Source organism: Acanthisitta chloris, unplaced genomic scaffold (genome assembly GCF_000695815.1).
Source record: "Acanthisitta chloris isolate BGI_N310 unplaced genomic scaffold, ASM69581v1 scaffold7427, whole genome shotgun sequence".
NCBI lineage: Eukaryota > Metazoa > Chordata > Aves > Passeriformes > Acanthisittidae > Acanthisitta > Acanthisitta chloris.
Window position 1 is genome coordinate 16,964 of NW_008683126.1, and position 24,321 is coordinate 41,284.

General features: G+C 37.7%; 1 protein-coding gene across 1 annotated transcript in view; it reads left to right on the top strand.

The window, feature by feature from the left end:
• Positions 1-23,569, top strand: part of INTS6 (integrator complex subunit 6) — a 40,165-nt gene extending 16,596 nt beyond the window's left edge. Inside the window, exons 2-16 of the mRNA XM_009078791.1 lie at positions 814-903; positions 8,796-8,979; positions 9,900-10,025; positions 10,879-11,033; positions 13,386-13,538; positions 13,678-13,810; positions 14,292-14,386; positions 14,788-14,898; positions 16,484-16,699; positions 16,808-16,934; positions 18,196-18,338; positions 18,977-19,211; positions 19,960-20,331; positions 20,798-20,891; positions 22,938-23,569. Coding sequence (XP_009077039.1) covers positions 814-903; positions 8,796-8,979; positions 9,900-10,025; positions 10,879-11,033; positions 13,386-13,538; positions 13,678-13,810; positions 14,292-14,386; positions 14,788-14,898; positions 16,484-16,699; positions 16,808-16,934; positions 18,196-18,338; positions 18,977-19,211; positions 19,960-20,331; positions 20,798-20,891; positions 22,938-23,031 — 2,328 coding nt within the window. The 3' untranslated portion in view covers positions 23,032-23,569. The remainder of the gene's footprint in view (positions 1-813; positions 904-8,795; positions 8,980-9,899; positions 10,026-10,878; positions 11,034-13,385; positions 13,539-13,677; positions 13,811-14,291; positions 14,387-14,787; positions 14,899-16,483; positions 16,700-16,807; positions 16,935-18,195; positions 18,339-18,976; positions 19,212-19,959; positions 20,332-20,797; positions 20,892-22,937) is intronic.
• The last annotated feature ends 752 nt before the right edge of the window (positions 23,570-24,321 follow it).

Consider the following 24,321-nt stretch of genomic DNA (forward strand, 5'->3'; position numbering starts at 1 on the left):
TGTGGTGACTTTTATTCAGTCCATCTTTAATCCTAGGCAGAGTGGAATGTGCCTGTCTGGGCTTGGAGTTGGTATGTGCATTGAATACTTTGGAGTTCTCGTTTTCAGGAGGGGCAGAAAGCTCTTGGCATCCTGGCAGTAGGAAGAAGTGGTGCCAATAACTGACCAAGTTTTTTTTGTTACAGCTAGACTAGTTGAGTATCTTGGTAGGATCACAGAATGTCTTGCCTTGTATGTGTTTGTCTTAAATTATTCATATGGAATTTTAATTTATTCTTCTGGTATTTCTTTCTGAAGTACATTTCACATCCATGGTTGAACCATTGTGATCAAAATGTAACTGATACTCTTCATGTCAGTCTTAATACATAGGATATTAGTTCTTAACCCAGGGGTCATGATGACAAGATAGTATGCAAATGTTTTACTTGGACTCAGTAATTAAATCATGCATAAAATCAACCCGAGATTAGGGGCAATTGGAAGTATCTGTTTTGAAGAGACTGCTGCTTCTCTCAGCTGCTGGTTTGTCAGATACTGCAGCACAGGTTATTTTTAAAACCTTATGTTAGCCATTTTTTCCGTGTTTTTGTGTGTATTCATTCACTTCAGCTATGTTAAGTGTCTAGCTTTCCATGGCCTAACTGTAAAACGGCTCAGAAACCCCTTGTGCTGTACTATGTAGTATGTGAGAATAAATACCTCAGGCTTCCTTGTTTTATTGGTGGGTATCAGTGGCCATTTCATGACTGAACAGAAGCTCATGAATTTGTTACAGCATTTTAAGTGAAACTGCTTTTTTTTTTCTCTTAGGGACGAAACCCTTTTTTTCTGGAGCCAGCAATAATTATAACAGTTACTGATGGAAGTAAATTAACTACGACCAGTGGGATACAGGAAGAGGTAAGACCTGACCTCTGTTTACAGCAGTGTGCGCTAAACATTGTGTTGGAATGCTGTTTACAGTAGAAGCAAAAAGGACTTCTCAAAATAATGCTCATTAATAGCTTAAATTTGCACGTGTGTTGTTTTTAATTTGAGGTAATTTTATGTAACACTACTACAAAAATCTGAATAATTCTTTTTACTTAGCTCATGTGAGAGATACCTGTGATACAATGTTGGTCTGTTTAGTAGACTCAGTTTGCTATTTCTATTCAGAGAGTTCATGGCTTTTCAAATATGTTAGCAGGAGAAATTGATGTCTATAAAGCATGTTTGTCTTTAATTGGTCTAAGTATACGTTCTTTGCGTATAGACCCAAGTTAATATAGTGATTTCCCAAAGGATGTGGCCACTAGGGAGTATATGAAACATATACTACTTTCACACTGAGTTCTTAAAAAACTGTAATCAAATCAGTAGTCTTTATAATCCAAGATAAGAGCTAAATAAATGTATTTCAAATTAAATCTGTAGAGCAGTTCAAAAATCAAGATGTTAATATACTGGAGTAGTACCCACTCAGACATCTGGCAAACCCTGAGCTATAGCAAGTGCTGAGGCACTGAACTATTTTAACTTCCTGGCCATTTTGAATTCTTCCCTTAAAAGGTGGTCACTAGGGATAGGGTTGGTTTGACCCAGCTCAGTGCCTGTTCCATGTAGTAGTAAAAAAACCAAAGCAAAACCCAAAAACAAACCACCAAACCAAACAATAACAAATCTCTAAGCTAATTTCTTTTTCAGGGAAAAGGTTAATATCCAAAGGTCTGTTTTAAAACTTAAGTGGAGGATTCAGACTGTGCTATACCACATTTGACTGTACAGATTAACTTGTCATGCATCACCACTCATTAGTTACTCAGAGTTCTCCTAATAATCTTACTGTATTGCATTCTTACAGCACTTACAGAACTTGTCTGTATGAAAAGTGATACTTGAGTGTTATTGTAATGTATCTGACTTAGAGGAAGAAAGTTGAATGACCTCATAGTTTTGTGTGGACTACTAACAAATAAGCATAGCCAGTAACTGAAAGGGAATTCCTGGATCCATGATACCAAGTAGGTTATCTGTATAAAACTTCACTTTGATCATATTTTTTTACCCAATAAGCTATTTTCAACTTGATCCAGTGATTGAATTGGGAGAGTCCAAAATACCAAGTAGAATAGGATAGTGTGGCACTTTAAGGGTATTCTATAATGTATAGTGCTGTTAGCAGCAGAGTACTGTTTTGGGAAATCTCTTGGCTGTGTAAGTCCTTTCTTGAGGAGAAGAATCTTCTCTGTTAGATGACTAACTTGTAAAATCTGACATTGACATCCTGGAATGAGGGACATCATGGTGCTCAGCAGGTGAAGCAGATGACATGTGGATAGAGTCTGAGAACTGCGTTTGTTGTTCAGCCTTTAGAGGAGAAACTTGTGGGGTGTTTTACCACCATGTGCAGCAACTTAATGTGGCAGGGAGCCTGGCTTTTCTTGGAGGTGCACAGGGCTGGGATGAGAGGCAACAGCTGCAAATTGTACCGTAGGAAATTCTGGTTGGGTAGCAAGAAAAACTAACTGTCTGTGTGACTGAACACTGGCATTGGTTGTCCAGTGGCTGTGGAGAAGGTAAAAACTGAGTTGGACAAAGGCCTGAGCAGTCAAAAGGTTCTGGACTGTATAACCTTCATATGTCCCTTCTAATGTACACAGTGCTATGGTTCTACATTACATTTCCTTTCGTCTTGTTCATTATCCAGAATGTTTTAGGTAAGAAAGCTCTGTATGTTGTCATAAGCTCTTTCTTATATCAAGGGTCAGGATTTTTTTTTCTAGCCAGCAGAGTTTTTTTGGTATTCCTTTTCATGTGGGCACAACATTTTCACCTTAGTCTTCACAAGAAGACATTTTCATAGAGTCAGACAGCTATTTGGTCATGCATTCACATGTTTAAATTGCTGTAGCTCACATTGAGAAAAAGTGTTTTCTGGTGACTGTTTTAATCCAGGAAATTTAGGCTTGGCTCATGAGCAGTGCTGACTGGTAAGTGTGTGGTACACCTAGAGTTTGTGACATTAAGCCAAATTTGACATGATTTGATGATGGTTAAATTACATTCTAGAGATGCACTAATGATAGTGAGCTAATTTTTTTTTTTGTAAATAAGCTAATTGAAAGGCATTGCTTTCTGCAGGAGTGGAAAGCAGCTGCTGCTCTTCCTTCATGCAAGACAAAATGCAGGTTTCTTTGAGTTCTTTTCCATACATGTGAACTGGGTATATATTTCATAACCAGCAATGGATGTGATTTTTTTTCCCTCTTTTGCCATAGGTGTACTGGTAGGAGCATTCTTAATGCTATCAAAGAGCAGGGGAACAAAGCATCCAAGGGTGCTTCTGTCTTTCAGAGATTACTTCTTGCTTTTGTCAACGTGTGTCCTGTTGATCAGATTTTTTTTGTGTAGCTTGAGTGTCCTATACAGTTACCTCTCAAGTTGGACATGCAGAAATGAAGCAGTATTAATACAGTAACATCACCTTGGAGATATGGAAGTTCATTGCTGTTCTTTGGTTCAGTAACAAAGCTTTTCAGTCACTTTGAAATGTCTCTTCTGTTCTTTGGGTTTGACTTTGGGGAGGCTTTTCAGAATTGTTGTTGGAAGTGATCATATCCCACTGGCTATGACAACAGTGTTTTTGCATTCTCTGTAAAGTTCTTAGCATCGATTAAGGCAGTATATTTTTAGTTCTTTTAAAACATATGTACAAGAGAACCAACAATGTTGGGGTTTTGGGTTCTTTTGGAAAGCCTCTGAAGTCAGCATGGAACCTGGAGGCAAGTTTTCTCAAAGCTTTGTCATTTAGGTGAACGTCTGCATTCTTACCAATGAAATCAGTTTATCACTATGGGAACACTAATTTGCCCTAGTGCAAAGCAGTCATGCTTAAACCCGTTTCCCGAACTCTTGCTGAATTCTTCAGATGTCCTTTTCCTTTGTGGCCTTTAATATGCAGATCAAGAGCTTCAGCCATTCGGTGCTGCTTTGTCTCTCATGGTTACATTCCTCAGGTTGAAGACAGAAATGATATTGTGTATGCAATTATCTCCAGCAGACAAATTGGTAATATTTTTAGTTCTACCTCTTCTGGCACTGATTTCTAATGCACCAGTGCTGATGTACTGAAGAATGTCAGCATCAGTTCTACATTCAGCATGGCTTCTTGACCAGATTCTTCCCTGGACTCACTTGTCCCAGTCATAAGCTGAGGAGGAGATGGGCTCATACTCTTGGCTAAAACCAACCCATTGTTACTTGGTTGGTCTCATGCTATGGATTCCTTGTGGAATGGCTTTCTCTTCTGGCCTGATCCCTCAAGTTTGGTCTTTGCCCTTTCTTGATCTTTCCTTTAGCAGATATTTAGTTGCTTGAGGGGATTTCTCTTATTCCTCTGTATTCTGAAGTAACGTCATACTTTTCCTGTTTTACAGCTGCTGAGCTATGTTCCCTTGTCCTCCTTCTACATACCCTCTGTTTTAAGAGAGAGCATTGAACTCCTGTTTGCAAACCTGAAACTCAATAGTTGACCTATTGATACATTGCAATGAATGATGATGCAAGCCAAAAGCATGAGCAATGCTGCTTGGCTTCTGTATGTTGCTATTCTTCTGATCTTCCAGTTGTCAGGGACTGTTACAGGAGGAATCAGTGATTTTCATGACTCTTCATCCCAGAACTGTTTGGCATTACCACACTGATCCTTTCCTAGGTCGATTGTCATGCATCCCTGTTGTAACAACTGCAGCAAGCGCAGGGTCCTACTTACTTTGAAGAATGGTCAGGAACTGTAAATGCTCAGTTATATTTTTAATTGTGATCCTTCCAGTTAAAGGTTTTGATTTCTAAACAAATTCTGCAAGAAATATGTGTCAAACATCATTAGATGTATGTTCTGATTCTTTCTCATCCTTGTTATTCCTGTTAGCAGCAGTTTTGGGGTTCATAGCATTTGACACTGAGCTCCAGAGCTCTTGATGCGTTAATTCTGTGTGACTATCAGCTCTGGGAGCACTTGTTCATAGTTAATGCTGACATTGGAATGGCCAAGTGTGTCATGTCATTGATACTGTGTCAGTTGACCTGGTGTCTCTTTGCGATCTAAAGTTATTTCCTGTGGAAGAACAATTTAGGACTTTTGAGCTGTGTGTTTCAACTGCATAGGACTGGATGGGAAAAGATAGGAAAATGTAACATTGTTGATAACTACAAGCAGAGTTTGTCTGTCAAGGGCTTGTTTTCTCAGCTGGGCTTCAATAGTGTTACCCATCCTTAGTACTTCAGTCGTCTAAGGATAAAATGCTGCATTTGCTTGGAATGTTGGATGTGTCTTGTCTTTTTATGGGTCCCAGAAAAGCGTTTGAGGAGGGTTGCTTGCAGATAGATTATTTTTGAAAGATTTTTTTTAGATACAAAAAAGCATTGACTCTCTCTGTATGGATATTTTTATTCAGTGCCTAATTGTGTAACAAGCTTTTATGAGATTTCCCAAGATGGAACTGCCTGTAATTACCTGGGTACTAAAGCCTCTAAGCAGTGTACTAGTGCTGCCCATTGTACTGTGTAAGCCCATATGTGCAGTCACTGCCAAAAGATCATATTGTCTTTCATCAACTGCCAGCCAGTGCAGAGTTCTCTAATGCTTATCTAGCATTTTTTGACCTAGGGTCTCTGGGATTCTCTTTTCTTTTCCCTTTTTTTCCCCAGGTTTTTAGGCTGTGCTGCCTCTTATAATTAGATAAATGTAGGTAGAAACAAGGACAGAGAATAAACAAAAGATGTGCTTGCCTATGACAGTGTTCTAGAAGATCTCTTCAGTACAAGATTGTCTTCCGTCCTCTCTTGGTTCTTGAATATTTTAGTGGTTTTGAAGGCAAGGAAAAGGGGCAGAAGGCACACAGTACTATCTTACTGCAGCATTATGGCATTTGGGAATAGTGGGGTTTGTGTTCCTACAAGCTTGTGTTGAGTCAAAGCAGCTGGTTTCTAGTACTGAGCTGGAAGGATGCTTGTGTGTGACTGTACACAGACCTCATGTTGAAGACCACTTCTGGTAAATAACTTCCCTTTAAATAGTTCACTCTACCTTTTTCTCAACAACCGGTATGAAGGATAAAGAGGAAGAGATGTACATGCTTTCATATTGAAATGTGTGGGGAAAGAAATTAAATGCAAGATGTAGAATTCTAGGCTCATCTTATTTTCTGCTAGGTATGCAGTTGCTATGGTAATACAATACCAGTTTAAAAAAAAAGTAACTGGAGGTGAGAAGACCAAGTTACTAATGTCTGTGGAGAATGAGGTGGTTTGAGTCTATAACTTAATCAGTATAAATGTTAAATAAAGGATATTAAACTTAACTGGAATTAAATTGTGGGAAAGAAAGGACAATGATGGTTGCCTTGCATGTTGTCTTAGAGTTTGAAAACATTTCTGATAGTATTATGTGCATAATGCAATGGCCTGCTCCTGAGCACTGTTTGCTGTTGGGGTTCTCTCCATATAACCAGTTGAGCCAAGAAAGCTTTTGTAGCTTGAAGGGAGCTGGACTCAGGATAGTGTTGATGCAGGATCCAATGGGATACTTATATGTATAAATATATATAGTTAAAAATATGTATATATTCTGCCTGAAGAAAAACAATGCTGTTAGACAAGTTTGTTTGCAGATCAAATATATACTCTTGGGAGTTGGTAAATCTTCTGTTCAGTCTAATCCAAATAGAGAAGTTTGAATGACATTCCTTAATAGCCCCGAGTGAGGATGATATAGGGCTTGCAATTGAGTCCCCTACAGTCAGGATTCCAGGCGGTTTCCTAAGAATGCAGCTATACTTTTCATTGAGTTTCCTTTGTCAGACACTCTTTGGCCCTTTTTGTGGAAAGAGGAAAGCTATGCATGTCAATCAGTAATAAACCAGGTACATAGCTGATTTCCTTTTGACCTCTTTCATGTGAAACCTTCGGGGGAAATTAGTTTTGTTCTCACCCATTCTCTGTGCTTGCATCAGTAAAAACAGAAAATCAGGAGGAAGCATCAGATGCACTGAAAAGTCCCAAGTATTCCAATTCTTTGCCACGTGTTATGGTTTTCTCATGTTTGTTCCTATATTTGAGATTGTATCAATCAGTTAATTGTTTTTCAGACATGAAGACGTATTTTTTTCCCAGATGAGATGCTTGCAGTTATGTAAATAGAAATAGCTGAGGTGTTTGGTTTAGAAATTAAGTTTAATGCTTTCAAACTATCTCTTAAAAAAAAGCAAACAAGAAAATTGTTTTAACAACTTGCTGCAAATTCCCTAACTAACCACTATGAAATAAAAGAACGCAATATATATATACTAGCTGCTTATGTGGAGTTTACATCAAGGTTTGGATACTGGCTGCTTATGTGGAGTTTACATCAAGGTTTGGAACAGACTAGTACTTTCTTGCTGAAATTAGGAATTGGGATTTTTGAATGCTGCATGAGAAAAAAAAATCTTTGAGAAAGCTTTGAGTTTGCTTCAGCATTTGGTCTTACCCCTTGTATTTGGCATGGTAATGGAACTGTTCACACCTCTTGAGTCTGTGGGGTTGGTTTTTCCCCCCCATTTATGATTGCAGTGCTTCAGGTGAAATGAGAATCCTGACAGTGCTATCAGCAGCCAGGGATCTATCCAGTCTTTCTGATACTTGTAATTTCTTGTTACAAATCTAGTCTGTCTATTGAGGGCTTCTCTAGTTGAGTGTTTGGATAAGCTTTCTTTTTCTCATGAATCTGTGTGAGTTAATTGGATGCAAAAATAGTCTAGAATCTTCTAAATGCCCTATGCTGTCCCTTAGAAGCTTTTTTTTTCCCCCTTATTTTTTTTCTCATTTCAGTTAACTAGATATAAAACTGCTGCTATACCTGGGAATTTAAGATGTTCTGTTAATCTCTCTGGCTGTTGCTGTTAGTGATTATTAATGTCCTGACCACTGCTGTATTTTTACTGCAGCATGTTTGAAGGCTGACACTTGAATTTCTTTATCTTTTCTGTGAGTAAAAGCAAAAATAAATGCTGCCATGTATTTGGTATCTTCTTTATTTCGAGGTAAAACTTCTGTGGAGTCCTGCCCAGAGGCAATACAATGGCGTGCAGGTAGCTTTGTCTACTGTTATGCATACCCTAAAAGTGAGAACTCATTTTGCATTTCAGTGTTGATTTTAATGTTAACATCTGCTTTTCAATGAAAGTACAGGCATGAGTTTGTGGGATATACCCAAGTTACATAAAATCTTTGCTATCTGATTCTATAACATATCTACCACATCAATTCACTTAAAGCTTAGATATTTGGAGCAGGTAATCCTGGCAGTTAAACTTCTTTTAGTAATTATACCCAAGCTATGTTTCTTCAGTGGGAGTCTTATATTAACATTACCTTTTCATTCAGTTGTGCTTATCTTGAAGAACTGAGGAAGATACTCGGCTGAGAATGGGCCTGTTCTGCAGAAAACTGAACAAAAGAACACTGCAGTGAAGCAGTTCTTGCTGCTGAAATTCTGAAGAAAATATTCTATTTTAGATCAGCTTTTAAAAGTGGTTGCTATCCCTTGATTTGTAGCTCTCAACATCATGCATCCTGTTGTTTTGAAATGTTTAAGGTTTTTGACTAAATGATGGGTGTCTTACTTGTAATGTATAGCACCTGAAGCAAACTATAAATGTGTGTGGAGAGTTTATAAGTCTACTTATATAGAGTGAATTGCCATTGCTATGTAACCCAAACTTTTGTTTCTTTTAAAAGCTGTGTCTTCACAGATCTAAATTCCTTTTCAGCTCCATTTACCTCTCAATTCCCCTTTACCTGGAAGTGAGTTGACTAAGGAACCTTTTCGATGGGATCAGAGGTTATTTGCTTTGGTTCTTCGTTTGCCTGGTATTACAGCCCCGGAATCGGAGCAGATGACGGGGGTACCAGTGGATGACTCTGCAATCACACCTATGTGTGAAGTCACAGGAGGTGAGTGCCCTGGTTTCCTTTGGCAAGTCATTACTTTTCAAACTGCAGATTAATTCTGTTTAGTTCAATTAATCATGTGATTCCATGTCATGGAATAATAAGTTCTTGGAGTGCTTGTAAAAACGCTCAAGACTGATATAATGAGACTAAAGACACTTACTGCATTAAAGCTACAGACAATTTAGTATAACCTGTCCTGGAAGAGTGAATCTACTTTGGAAACTCTATAGAAGAGAGGGTTTTTTTGTCTACTGCACCTTGGTATTGCAATTAGAAATTGTAATAGTCTCTTCTGCAATACAATTTTGCTTAATTCCTCTCATACTCTGATCTAAAGAAGCCAAAAGTAAAGGAAATGTATTGGGTTGTTCTGGGCTTTTCCCTTCTAGAGCATGCAGAATGCATAATAATTCCACAGAATTAATACTTTCCTCTCTGTCATAAATCATGTTCTTAATCTCTTAGAAATTAGATTTCGGATCAAACTCAGGCATCGATTTTATTACACTTTAAAAACATAATGATTCTTCTGATGCATCAGAGGGGATGTGATAGAGAGCAAAGGGATTTAAAAAGTATTCCTAAAGGATTTGATTCCACTGCTTTGACCATCTCTAGGCTGTTGACTGAAATTTGTGGGCAGTTTTAAGTGGTGATGTTTGTCACAAGGGGGAGCCCATTTTCCATGAATGCAACCAAGGATTTGAGTTGAAGTCCTTAAGGGTCTAAAATTTAAACATTTCCAATGAGGTACGTGTCACTGCTTCACTAGGCTGCCTTGCTGCTTAGAGAGAGTGTTCGGGAGAAGCTCTAAGTCAATGATCCATACGTGAGTCAATGTGTGTGGCGGTTTGAAATGATCCAAGTTAAAATAAGGGCAGAAACACTGAACAGCCTTAACCTTGACTGTTTTGTTCTAGGTCGATCATATTGCGTGTGCTCTCCAAGAATGCTGAATCAATGTCTTGAGTCATTGGTGCAAAAAGTGCAAAGTGGAGTGGTAATAAATTTTGAAAAAGCTGGACCAGATCCCTCACCAATTGATGGTACTTGAATTTTTTTGCACGGTGGGATCAGACAACAGGGATGACTACCAATACAAATTAGTGAAATTAATGTAGTTGTTGCCAAGGCAAAAGGGAAACTGTTGCAGTTTAAAAAACATTGCTACAAAAAGGACCTGCTAATTCTGAAATTCCAATGGAGAATTTCAAAGTACTGGGTGTAGCTGCTTAGACACCTCTACACTGAGCGCATTACTCAGGTAGTCGTAAATGGAGTTATTCATGTCAAACACAGTTCAGTAGGTTCATGAGGTTTAAGCAGTGGTTTTCAAGCTAGAAATGTAAATATCTTGATATGGAAAGGCTCTGGGTTTATATGCATATCCTTTTTTGTTCAGTACAGAAGAGTGGCTGCATTAAGAGTAAAAATAGCAAATACAACTGTGCAGCAGTAACTTCTCATTCTAAATGGCTTAGCTAGGTCCCTCTTCAGATGTTACTAGGAAGTGCTTGTTGGAATTTTTATATCTTACTCTGCTGCAGTAAAAAGTTAGTCCAGCAGTATTAGTTATGTATATCACTTCTTTTATGCACGGATTTAAAGGTTATCTGTTAATAACGATTGAGGAGAAAGAAACTGGATTATTATGGAAGACTCCAGATAATTGGCTTTCTCAGCTCTGATCCTGTAAACATTCAATGCTTATTTGCTTTCTCATAGTCTCTGTTTTCTGCAGAAATGCTTACTGACAGCTATCTGCTATTCTTAGAAATATTATTAACTGCAAGAAGAACTTCCCTGGGGTTATAGTTCTTTAACTCTTCAGAGAAGCTGTTTAATACTCTCGTTGAGTTTGAAAACTGTTGTGTCTCATAAAGCCTTTTTCTTATGCAGATGGGCAAATGGAGATATCTAGACCCTTTGGACCCCAACCTTGGCACAGCTGTCACAAACTTATTTATGTCAGACCAAACCCTAAAACTGGGGTTCCAATAGGTCATTGGCCTGTTCCTGAATCCTTTTGGCCAGATCAAAATTCTCCAACGCTGGTACGTACTGAAGTTAAATAAAGCAAAGAATTTGTGCCTGTTGGAATATTCCAGGATTTTGTATTCACTGATTTTATAAAAATCTCAAGTTTTTTTCTTAAAATAATGTATGCTACTGCTCCTTGGTCTGAGAACTAATCATTAGCATAGTGTAATGTATTTTTATATTTCTGCTAATATTTGAAAATCATTGAAGTAGAAGTAATGCAATTGTGTAATTGTTACCTACGTTCCATGATGATTTTTACTGAATTTTTGTTCTTTTTGTAAGTTTGATCTGAAACAGGTGTGCTGACTAGCACACTCACTGACTTCCTTGTAAATTTTATCCCCTTTGGTTGTAAAACATACAAAGTCCTTTAAAAAATGCAGGTGGTTGAGGAGTGATGCAAGTATGCATATTTACAGGTTTGATACTGCTGGCATCTGTGGCCACATTCATTGAAGGATGCGGATGCCCTTCTGAACTACAAGGCAAGCTAGCAGATATGAATAAAAGTAAATCTTCTGTCGTCATTCAAAAAACAAAACATCACCGTGTACTGAGAATTCAAAAGCAGTTCTCTAGGAAAGCTCCTGTGTACTCCTTGTGATCCCTGTCAGTGGCATATCTGCCTCCATTTGCTGGGTAGAGTCCGTACAGTTTGTCCTCTACTGCAGAGTTTGATTAAGACTGATAAAATAGATCTTGCCAAGTGAAGAGTTGTTGAACTAAATTGTCTGAAAACATGAGGTTGACTTGCCCAAATGCCAAGAAGATGAGAATTTTTTTCTTTCTGTTGAAACATGTGTAACATTGTTATGTGCAGATAAATTTCTGTTGACATCAATTGGAATTCTTCACTGAACTGTCTCATGCAGGTTTGGGGAGCTAAGTTTGCTGCTGGTGTTTCAAGACTTATTTCTTTACTGTTCTAAAAATGTAGTGTCAAAATGCAGCAGATGTCGTAATTCTCATCTTTTTAAGAGTCCATAGTTAGATACTTTTCTTTTCCTTCTTGTTACCTGAGTGGAGTTGTCTCAAACAGTTTTATGGTTTAGTATACTGTAGGTAATGGCACTACCAAGGATTTCTTAAATATGTATGAAAGTCAGCTAATAATTATGTTGACAGATCAGCATGTAAATGGCTGTTCCCACTGCTCTGATGTAAAAATAGTTCAGCTGTCTAGCTTAGGGTTATTGGACCTCTCAAGTCTTAGTATTCAACTTCTTTTGCAGCCCTTTTGTTCCTAATGTAGCTGCTTTGTCTTGATCAAGAATTCCACCACAACTATTTATTAGTCGCTTTCTTTGAAGAGAGTAGTAGTTCCTTCAATTGGTTGGGCCTCCTGTTTTGTGTGCAGTTGGACAGTATACCTGCCTCAGAGTGGAGGCACTCAAGCCAAGACCAGCTCTGTTGGCAGATAACATTTGAGTGGCTCATCATGAAATGAAGAGGCTAGAGCTTATTAACATAGAAAATTTGCTTTCAAGGTGAAGTGGTAGGAGGGTCCAAGAAATCCTGTGTTTCTCTAGTTTATCTTGTGTATTTGTTAGTTACCTTTTTTTGTATAGAGAGTAAATGGAAGGAGGCTTCCCAGTTGAGCTCTTCCCCAAATTTTAGTGGCCTTAGAGGAGGCTCTGGGTAAGTACAAGAGGTTACATTCCTCTCCTGAAAGCCCTTCATTGGAAGGTGTGCAGCTCCAATTTTCATCACACACTAAAAATCAACTTTCCCTTTCAGCAAAAGAAATTTCAAGTAAGTTGTTAAGTTAGAGTTGAAACTTGAGGCACAAAGGCCTTTTTCATGTGATCCAAGCACTGAAATTCCTTTAATTGAAATAATTTTTTCACAGGCCTAGTTAAAATGTGAGTTCTTTTAAAGTTTGGTTTTTCGGAATTCATGCTGCTCTTGGTCTTTATAGTTCAGTTGGAATCTTGTAGCTGTGAAATTTGCCAAGAAGGAAAACTGCTGGGCGAAGTCAGCAAATGCAAAAGTACAGCACCTGCTTCTGCAGGGAATGAAAGTGATCATGCCCCAGAGTAGTGTTGAATATTTTTTTGTTCCCACTGGCACTTAACTTCCATTGGAAAAGGCTGTGTGTAAGTGCAAGAAGTCTTAGTTGCATACTGTTCTAGACTTACTATGTAAAATATTTGGCAATTAATTAGAAAATAAGATTCCTTCAGATTTTAAGACAGTGCTAACATCATAAATTAATTGCTTAGGACTCAATGTATACAGTGCTGTGTTGAATAGGTTCCTTAAATACATGTGTTCTCAAAGCAGCTGTATTGCTTTAGTTGCCATAGCACAGTTGCATTTTAACTGTTGTGCAGACTTACTAACAGTGGAATGCTTGTATTTAGCCACCTCGCACATCTCATCCTGTGGTGAAATTTTCCTGTACTGACTGTGAACCGATGGTCATTGACAAATTGCCTTTTGATAAATATGAATTGGAACCTTCACCACTGACTCAATTTATCCTGGAAAGAAAATCCCCTCAGACCTGCTGGCAGGCAAGTAGAGTGCATGCTGAATTCAAGTTTTTTATACAATGCTGGTTTTCATGGACTTTATTCTCTAGTCAAAGTGGGATGTAAAATTTCAGTACACAATACTTTGGATTTACATGCAATATAATGTGTTTTATTGCAGGTATATGTGAGCAATAGTGCAAAATACAGTGAACTTGGTCATCCTTTTGGTTACTTGAAAGCTAGTACAGCGCTGAATTGTGTGAACTTATTTGTGATGCCTTACAATTATCCAGTCCTCCTTCCACTGCTAGGTAAGTAACACTTTGTACAGATTTTGTGGTAGGCAACTGAAACATTGATGTCATCTAAATAGATTAGAGCAGTTAATGCCTGTATTAATCACACACCTGCAGAAAGGTAGAATCAGTAACTTGTTTCACTTGTCTCCTGTTGGCTGGCCCTCATGACTCAGACTCAGCATGTAAGATGATTTACTTCATCATCATACTTTCAGATATGTTTCGGTGTCACTTCTTTAATTATTTTAGGGTCCATTTTTCCTAATCTGTTCTCATGGCCAATTCCATTCAATAAATTTATCAGGTTCCATTTTTTGGCTGCAGCCAATCTTGTGTATATGTTTTATTGTATATATATTAAGTTATGTATATTAATTTAAGCATTGAGGAATTTTCATTTCTTCAAGAGTTTCATTTACTAGAAGTTTTTTATAGAAAAAATATGATGCCGTCTAGACATGCTTTTCATTTTGTCTCTTTTTCTAACCGTCAGATGACTTGTTTAAAGTACACAAGGCAAAGCCTACATTGAAATGGCGTCAGTCATTTGAAAGCTATTTGAAGACAATGCCTCCTTATTATCTTGGGGTAAGATGACTTACTGTGTAAAAATTTGTTTCATAGTTATCTTTCCACTATGGCTGTAGTCTCTAAGTAGAATATGTATTGATTTGAGAGTAGTTCAACTTCTTGCATAATGGTAGTGTGTTCACTGGAGTCCTGTGGAAGTTTTGATAGCTGAATGCTAGGAAAGCTTCACAATTTCATAATACAGCCTGACTTGTATATAAATGGTATGTTTTATGATTGTTAATAATTGATTCTGTGTGAATGGAACTAAGTTATAAAACAACAAAAATGCTGCCCTGAAAGTATTTGGTTTTGTTCTTTTCTAACTTTGAGAACCTTGGATTCTATTTGAAATGGATGCAGTTAGTTGAAGTATGTCTGAGGTTAAATATGACCATACAATATATTCCATGTTTCAGCCTTTGAAGAAAGCTGTGAGAATGATGGGAGCACCAAACCTTATAGCTGACAATGTGGAATATGGACTTAGTTACAGTGTCATTTCATATCTCAAAAAGTTGAGTCAGCAGGTAATGTTGAAGCAAAAGAGCAGTAAAAACTTATTCTAATATCAGGATAATCTTAAAATACTCAAGTTGAATGGCTTTGAAGGAAAAAAAGAGCAGGAAGGTCAAGATAATACCTTCCCATAAGAAATTAGCAAGAAATAATTTTGATTTCCTGTATTGAAGGAAAACGTAACGTTTAAGTATAGGCTTTATATACTGGACTGATAAGATAGATATGGAGGTAGAAATGGGTTTTTTCTATTTAAGGAGCATTTTACTTATGGAGATGGTAAAATACATTTGTCCAAAAGAAAACATGTTGTCTTACCTTAGATATTAAAGATGTTCTAGCGTTTTTCAGAAAATAGAAATTTGTACTTTGTGCATCTGAATCGGGAAGTGTCCTTTCTTTGGCTTGTGACATGAAATGGGTAGTGTTCAGTAAATAACTGACATAATCCCGAATCTTGAATAATACAGATGTAGAAGTGACAAGTGACTGTTTGAAATTGTTCACTCTATTCAGAGTAGTGCCTGTTTTTGACTAATCTCCTCCACCAGCTAATGCATTTCTGCCCTGCTACCTCTGCTTTTAATTGAACTGTGCATGTTAAGCTTTCTGTTCAAGATAATAAAATAATGCAGTAGGCTTGCAACTTAAAGATAGGGTAGTGCCAAGTACTCATAACTTAGCTAATGACTTTTTATCAACCAGCTTTTTCTTAAAGCATTAGTATAAATTATTTGAAGCTTTGAAGTTTACAGCAAATCCTGTGAGATCAGTTACGTTGCTCACTATTCTGTGAACTGTCGTCTCAACCTAGACATCTTAGTCTCCTCTAATGTAATAACATGCACTGCAAATTGTACTTAAAGCTTCTCTAACTTCTGAAAGGCCCTGCCAGTCAAGACTCAGTGTTCTCAATAAGTGCATTTTCAAATTTTGAGTAGTCTGTAAATTTATGTGAAACTGCACAAACAACATGGGCAGGTGCATTACCAAATTCCTTTTGGCTCTTTATTCCACTCTATTCTGCCCAAGAGCTGGCATTTACGAACATGTTTAATTTTGGTACAAATCTAACATAATATTGGGGGTTAGGTTTGTCTAGTCAAACAGAATTGGGTATTATCTTGTATTTCATATTAATGTTATGACTATCCATATTGAGCATTTAAAAATTTGATGCAGTTGGATGACTGATCACAACTATAGTTGTGGGAGTATCAGTCTGGTGGGAGTTAAGACTGTTTTCTGCAGTTACAGCTAAACACTGAGACAAGATAGATTTGCAGAGAATTACTAGTTATGAAATTTTATGAAAATAAAAGCATTGCATGCATATTGGTGCTTAGATACCATAGTGGGCAGCAGAGGAGAAATATGCAGAAGACCTAGGCACAGACTGTTCACTATATTTAAAACTGTAGTAAGCATTAAGTGGTTATATATTAAGCACTCCTTAAGCACTCGTCCTGGTTATGGTCGTCATAGTGTGTTAGCACATTGTTGAATCTTTTAGGTAGGAATTTAAAATGAATAAGTCTGACTAATCCTTTTAAGAGCATATTGTCAATTTTATTTATTTATTTATTTCAAATTAAGGCCAAAATAGAGTCCGATAGAGTCATTGGCTCTGTAGGCAAAAAGGTAGCGCAAGAGACTGGAATTAAGGTCAGAAGCAGATCACACAACCTGTCTATGGCACATAGGAACGATTTTCAACATCTGCTACAGGGGATTACTGGGGAAATTCCTCATAGACCTCTAGACCTCAATATGAAGGAGTATGCTGGGTTCCAAATAGCTTTGCTGAATAAGGTAAGCACCACTGTGTGTAATGTTGTTATTTTCAATATACTTCCATTGAAATGCTAGATATTGTTTCTTACATGGCATTAATTGGAACTTCATTTACTGGAACCATAGGATTTGAAACCTCAGGCTTTTAGAAATGCTTATGACATACCCAGAAGAAATCTTTTGGATCAGTTAACACGAATGAGATCTAATTTACTGAAGAGTACTCGCAAATTCCTCAAAGGACAAGATGAAGGTTAGATAACAGTTTATTTTTTGTATACCTGTGATGTGATTGTTATTAAAAAAAAGAATATAATAACTACAGTAGTTCTTTAAAACTCAGTGGATGTCTGATACTGCCATTAAACTGCATGTTTGTTTAGATACTTTTTCCTTAAATAACTTGTTGGAGAAAAAATGGTGAGGACAGAAGATGGCAGGTTTGCTGCCCTCTCCTTTAGTCCATATGAGGAGACTTGGACTTTAACAGAGGATTCTTTGTTCACTGTTTTTTCTGAACTTTCGTGGATGTATTTACAAGGGCAGTTGTGAGCATTATGATCTCTCTCCATAGAGGTGGTTTGTGAGTAGTGGATAAGTAAACTGGCTCACTGGGTGCTGCCAGTGTGATTCTTTTGCACTTTAGGCCAACAGCAAATAGTTAAGCAGTCAGCTAATTTATTCATTTATCCTTTTCCTGCGTCTTCTGTCATCTAACAGAAGATGGTGAAATAAGTGGAGAAGGCAAGAAGGGCAGTGCAAGTGAAAGCATATGTTACATTAGTCCTGCCACTCCTTAGGTCAGATTAACATCTGTGCATTTCCCATTACATTACCACTTTGTCAGAGTAGTTGTTCTTTGGGGAGGAGGTTAAACTACATTAAAACTCATGTTAGTTGTTTTTTCCTGCTACTTCTTCCAGCCTCTGTTTTTTCTGGATCACGGGCTTGGCAGCTCTAAAACCATAATAAGTGTAGAATCAGGTCCTATGGATTTTTAAGAATTTGTTGATTACAGTGGTCAGAAATCACCCTTGTTTCAGGAAAATGACAACTAAATTGCAATTTAAATTCTTGGCAGTTAAATTTTGGGTGGCTAAAATTGGAGAGAGTTATGTCAGAGGCATGTGTAGCATGGCATTACTGCCTTGCATTAATGTATCTTTTGTTTATAGTAATGTTTTAGTTCTAATTTGTTTCCAGTCTCACTTTTTTCACCTGTTGAAAAGTTACGGAACACACTGGAAAACTAACATCCATGCATGATGACTATTGCTTACTTCCCTATCATAATGGTAAAGCCACAAGACACATACTGATTCATTTAACCCAAGTCTTCTGCAGGTCCAAACAGTTACAAATACCAGTTAGGCATGAAAAAGGGTGAGTTTTGCGCACTGATTTTGTTCATGCATTTGATAAAAGTCTGAAAACTGGAGGTGTGAAGTGGATGTAGACTAAATTCTCATAAGGTGAGCAGTACTGTGTATTAATAAACCTTTCTGTTACAATAGATCAAGTTCACAGTGTACCTATAGCACAAATGGGAAACTACCAGGAGTACCTAAAACAAATACCTTCTCCGCTCCGAGAACTTGATCCTGATCAACCACGAAGGCTTCATACATTTGGCAATCCATTCAAATTGGACAAAAAGGTGACTTTTCTATGCTACTTTTCTAAAATGTGCAGTTGTGTGGGGGTGCTGCTGCTTACATTGCTCTTTGAATAGACTGTTGGAGAAACACTTTCAAATATTTTTACAAGTACTGCTTGCAAGAAAGTGTCTCAGATGTTTTTCCATCTATAGTATCCTATTGAGGACAGTCTTTATTGGAAAAGCTGTATTATGCCTCTAAATTGTATTGTAAATGAAATACATTTGTCACTGTAGTATAGCTAGTACATAATCATGTTTCCTTTACCAAGCTTCCAGCATAAAAAGCATCCCATAACTTTGAGAGTCTCAGCTGTCCCTTTTGTTCAGATCTGTCATAGAAGTGACCAAACTGCCAGTATCATTTAATTGTATTAAATGCTTGAGTCATTTTGCAGTTACTGAAAAGGAAGTTCGATGGCCCACTCAGTTGCCTTACTTGGCAGACTGTTGGATAAGGGCCTTAAGCACCCTGACTTGGTCTTGGAAGGATTTTAGAATTCCAAACATAACAGCATGTTGTACTTAACTGCCTTATGCATGCTAAATATTACCATAATATCAGAGCATTAATTGTACTTTATATTATGTGTCTTCAGTGTAAAGCTTAAGAATTCCTCCTGTTCAATTAATTACAGGGAATGATGATAGATGAAGCAGATGAATTCGTATCAGGGCCTCAAAATAAACATAAAAGACCTGGAGAACCGAATATGCAAGGGATTCCGAAAAGGCGACGTTGTATGTCCCCCCTGCTCAGAGGTCGACCACAAACTCCCCCAGTTGTGAACAACCACATTGGAGGAAAAGGGCCTCCAACACCAATTGCACAAGCTCAGCCTGACCTTGTTAAACCTATCGCTATTCACAAAAGTAAGTGAGCTTTCAGAATCTTCACTATTGGCTTTTTAATTTATGCAAAAAACCCTCTTGTTTGTGGAAAAATATCACTTGGTGATTTACCGAATACAGCAGTTTTATCCCTCATTTTTGAAAATGAAGTCTTTAAGTGTGCATCTGGGATTAATTACAGAAAGAGACCATATAGTCCTTCAGACAGAAGTCTCTTTCATGTGAATTCCCAGGATAAACAATGTATTTCCTGTACTAAATGAGGAGACAATGTAAACAGTCGGAAGGGTGTTCTTCCTTTGCCTGGAAATTGAGATGCTCCAGAAGTATCACAGCAGGAAGTTAATTTGCATTTTGCTCTAGTGCAGTGAAATCACTTCCCTTAGTGTGGAGCTGAGGTGCTGTGTAGCCATCCTGCTCACTGTTTAGTACTAAAGCAAACCTGGTCAGTTTGATTTAATAGGGAAAGGCTGCGGGTCATAAAAGCATGTTTTGCAGGTGGTTTTAATTTTGTTGCTAGTCCATATAGCACTTTCCTTTTATGTATAAAGAATATACCTGTGACTTTTTTTAAAAGCCATTAATTGCCAGGAGATACAGCAATGTGCTCAGTGTTATAACCCACAAACACATTTTCTTACACAGGACATGTACTGTAGAGTGTACAAGCTGGAGCATAGTTTTAGGTGTTTAATACTGATAGAATTCATTGGCTTCTATCAGTTGATAAAGAGTGTGAAATTGGCAAGTGTAATCTTTGTTTTTTCAGCATCAGAAACAAATAATGAAGTTGCAATTGATGATGCCATTGAGAATCACGTTACAGACTCACTTTCATCAGACGTTTTCCCAAATACTGAGGATTCAGAGTTCTCACTGTCCTCTTCTCCGTTCAATTCTTTGGATCGTCCGACAGCTCATACAGAGGATGTAGGCCATGAACATTTAGGGAATAACTTGAATGTTGATGGGTTTTTGGAGAATCATGAGGAATCAGGTAGTAAAGAACCAAGTACTGGAGAGACCTTGCCAATGTCTTCACCCAGCAAAGGGAAAAAACCAGTGCATTGCAGAAGTTCCAGAGAGATTAATATAGAGCTAAGAGCACAAATTATGAAAGAGATCCGAAAACCAGGAAGGAGTAAGTATAACAAATTCTCTTTCAGACGATTGGTATGAGAATTAGACAAAGAATTCATATTAGATCACTACTTCAGAAATGTACTTGAACCACGAGACTGAAGCAAAATAAATTTAAAGCTGAAAAGACTTGTTTTAAAACCTCTGCTAAAAACTTCACAGATGAGTGATTGAAATATTGCTATAGCTAGCAATGTGCATGAAAGTCTGGGGGTTTTTTTTAATATTTCAGTATTAGAATTATCTGAAGTTTCAGTAATATCGTAAACTGCAATATCCTGTGAATTTTCATGTTAATTTTAATTAAATAGGATGTCATTGCTACAGGCCTGGTTGATAGGAGATACAGATTAAAATCTTAAAAACCCAGAATTAAATCTGTTGTATTTCACTCAGATCTATTACAACAGATACCTCTACAGGCATTTTAAAATAACTGTGATTTTGCTCTTCTCTTTACCTTAAAGAATATGAAAGAATCTTCTTTTTACTGAAGCATGTACAAGGAAGCTTACAAACACGACTGATATTTTTACAAAATGTTATTAAAGAAGCTTCAAGGTAGGTAACTGAATTGCATTAACCTTATAAAACTGCACCATGTAATGCCATACATAACTGCTTGACAGCCATGCAGTTCTTTGAAAACAGTGCTTTGCAGTGCAAGGAAATAATTCCCTATGTAAAAAACAAACGTGTAAGCTTCCTGGTGTGTGTTGCTTGCACAACCTTATCTTTTCCCCTCAGATTTTGTCTTTTAAATGTTAGCAACTCTAACTGCCAAATCACCCCAAATGTAGATGGGCAATGGTATAGAAAGAGAAGGTAATTTTAGAAAAATCATTCAGCTTCTAAAGTTCAGGTGTGAGTGTACTGCTAATTTGAGAAATTTATGGAGCCGCATATTACTGTGGAACCATTGGTGGGGTTGGAATATTGCCTGTAAAATTCAGCTCTTAAGATCACCTGTGACTTTCACTTTTCTTGCACAGCCTCTCTATTCCAGCTGTCTTGAATTGACACTTCCCCTACCAAATTTGGCAGCGCTTGAGTGTTGCTGTTGGATGCATCAGAATTAAATCCTGTCTCCTACCATAACCATCAGTTTTCTGTATCTACTGGTGGAAAAGGCTGGCAATTCTTAATGTGTGGTCATTTTGTCCACCTGGATAACATTGCCTACAAACCCTATGCAGTTCTCTTTCCTTATTCAGGCAGAGCTATCAGATTTAACCCTGGGTTAATCAGGTTCCCTGCTTCCTGCAGGAAACATCTCTAGGCCCTCCAGAGGTGTCAAGATTAGTTTTGTTTCATTAACTGTTAGCTGACCTTTGCAATGCTACAGAATGCAATACAAATTTGGTATGCTTGCTTTCTTTACCTGCTCCAAGGAACTCTGAACACAGGCTTAGAAAAGGTGTTGACTGTTTCAGCAAGGAAGTGTATGTTGATAAACAGTCCCCATTCAATTCTGGAGGTTAATCTGCTACAGTTGTAAGGAGAGGTAGATTTCTAAAACAATCCATTTTTTTCAGCTTCCTTTGGAAAGTATCTAGCCCACAGTTCCTCTTTTGGTAGTACTTTGATGTCACTTATGAGAGGCAATGAGGAAGAATGGAGAGGAAGCAGTACTTGGAGTGTGGGATATCTGTGGGGTACTGAGGAGAGCTGTGAGGAGGATGGGTAAGGGGCCAGAGCATGGGTGTTCAGTGAGACAGTGGTTGGGAATGGGAGCTTGGTTTTCCTGTAGTCAAGCTGGGATTGTGGGGGGGGTCTGTGATATGGAAATTATGGCAGATGCCATGTCTCTGTGGGGCAAGGACACGGACTAGGATGCCTAACAGGAACTAGAGGCTTTTACTAGTATTTAGTGAAGTCATAGGACTGAACTTGGTGTATAGTTCAAAATGTTTTCATTGCTGCCTGTCTTAGCCAAAGCATCAGTCAGATGTGGCTTTCTGCAGAGATGCAGAGTTGTTGCAAGGGCTAGCTGGAAACAGCAAGGAGCTGTTCTTGCTGAGGCAGGGGTATAAGCAAAGGTGACAGAATGGCCCACTGTCCAAATTGATGTGATCAATATGGAATAGAGCTGCAGGGACTTCAGAGGTATGGATTATGCCTGTGCTTGTCTTTAATTTCTCTAACTTTTTAATTTGTGGGCTTTTGTCAGGGAATCTGCTCTACCCTGAGTAAGGGCTGTGTTCCTTCACTGGTACCCACTAACTTTTTCACTAGCTTTTGTGAATGCACTATGAAGGGATGTAATAATCCCTAAACGCTGTTGCCAACTTTAGGTTTATAGTTATTTTGTCATTTATTCAGAACTTCTGGAAACAGCAAATGCTTAACTCTCCCTTTTCTGGATTTCTGAAGTCTAGATGTTCAGCAACCGATGAGAATAGACTGTAGTAAACAATTTGGTACTCGTTAAATGGAAAAGCGAGTTAGTAGTTTACCAGAACTTTAGGAGACAGTGTGTGTGTATATATATATGAGGTATGTATAGCCTCATCGTGCACTGAAGTAATAAGTGAAGTTCAGTAAAAGTTTTGTGAATGTTTCATGTATTACTGTGCCATCCATTTTTGTGCTTTCTTTTAAATACAGGTTTAAAAAGCGAATGCTGATAGAACAGCTTGAGAGTTTTCTGGAGGAAATCCATCGCAGATCCAATCAGGTCAACCATGTCAACAGCAGCTAAGAAACACTGCACACAAGAGAAAGCCACAGCAGGGCACTGCTGTCCTTACTTGCATTCATTTTTGACATGCACTCTTATCTCAAGGTCCTGTACCTGAAAGAATGAGAAGCTGCTCTATAAAATGACGAGAAAAGTATCCATCATCTTTTTTTTTTCTCACTTCTGTTATTTTTGTAATGTGAAAAATACTACAAAAACATTTTTATTTAACTAAATGGAGAACTTCTTGCTTGTCATGGACATGTGTCACTTTCCCTCAGGTTCTATTTTTCTTAATCCAACCTTCAAAACTATCACCTCTTAAGGTTGAACTTTGCCAAAAACTTGCTTTGTAATTTTCAAAGAAAAAAAGCACATGCATTAAACAAGGTAATGTTTTGTATATACAGTTATTTTGGATATATTATTGTAAGTTGTATAAATGTATTTTGAAAAATATTTAAGAAAAGCACTTTTGTTATTCCATCAATAAAATCTCTATTTTAATCTTCGTGTAGGTTTGAGTGCAGTTTTTATTGGAATGTTTCATTTTGCCTTCTCTTTCCAGAGCTTATATGTTCTAGTATCAGTGCTAAAGAAGGAAGAATGGTTTTGTATCACTGGGTATTCTGTTCTTAATCATAGAATGAGTGAAAGAAAGCTAATGCTGAATTGCAGTTACGGTAGGATGATGGCTTGTGTACTGTGTGCTTCAGTATTTGGTGAGCAGCATATAACAAACTGATGTTCTGTGTGCACATCTGCAGCAATGACAAAACCCACAGTTTCACTGAGGATACAATGCAGTAAATCAGGGTCAGTAGCCTTTGAGGAAGGCTGCACAGGGTTTTTCTGTGTCAAAAGGTTTTACATGTTTACAAGTGCAGGAACAGCCAGAAGGTGCTTCTAGTTGGGTACAGAATATCTCTGATTGTTTTACTGGCCATGTCTTTCATCTGTGTTAGATGTTCCATACTTCAGGGAAGCCTTATTTGATTCACTGGGAGCTGAATCAAACAGCCCTTTCTGATGCTTTTCTTAGGAGTCAGTGGTTTGCAGTTTTCACCCAAAATCTTTATGGGCCTGGATTTCTAATGCCTGTGTCATGAGTTGAACACTCACTGTATCCCAGCATTTGTCAGGGTGCTGAAAAAACCACATTTTTCTAGATGTCTTTAGCCTCATTCAGTGTTCTTTAGGTCTGTTCTATGCTGTGTACATTTTAAAGTAAAAAGGTAGTAAAGGTAGTACTACTACCTTTTTTAGCAATATTTACTTGGTCACTGCTTCAGTGGGAATTTCTGCTTCTTA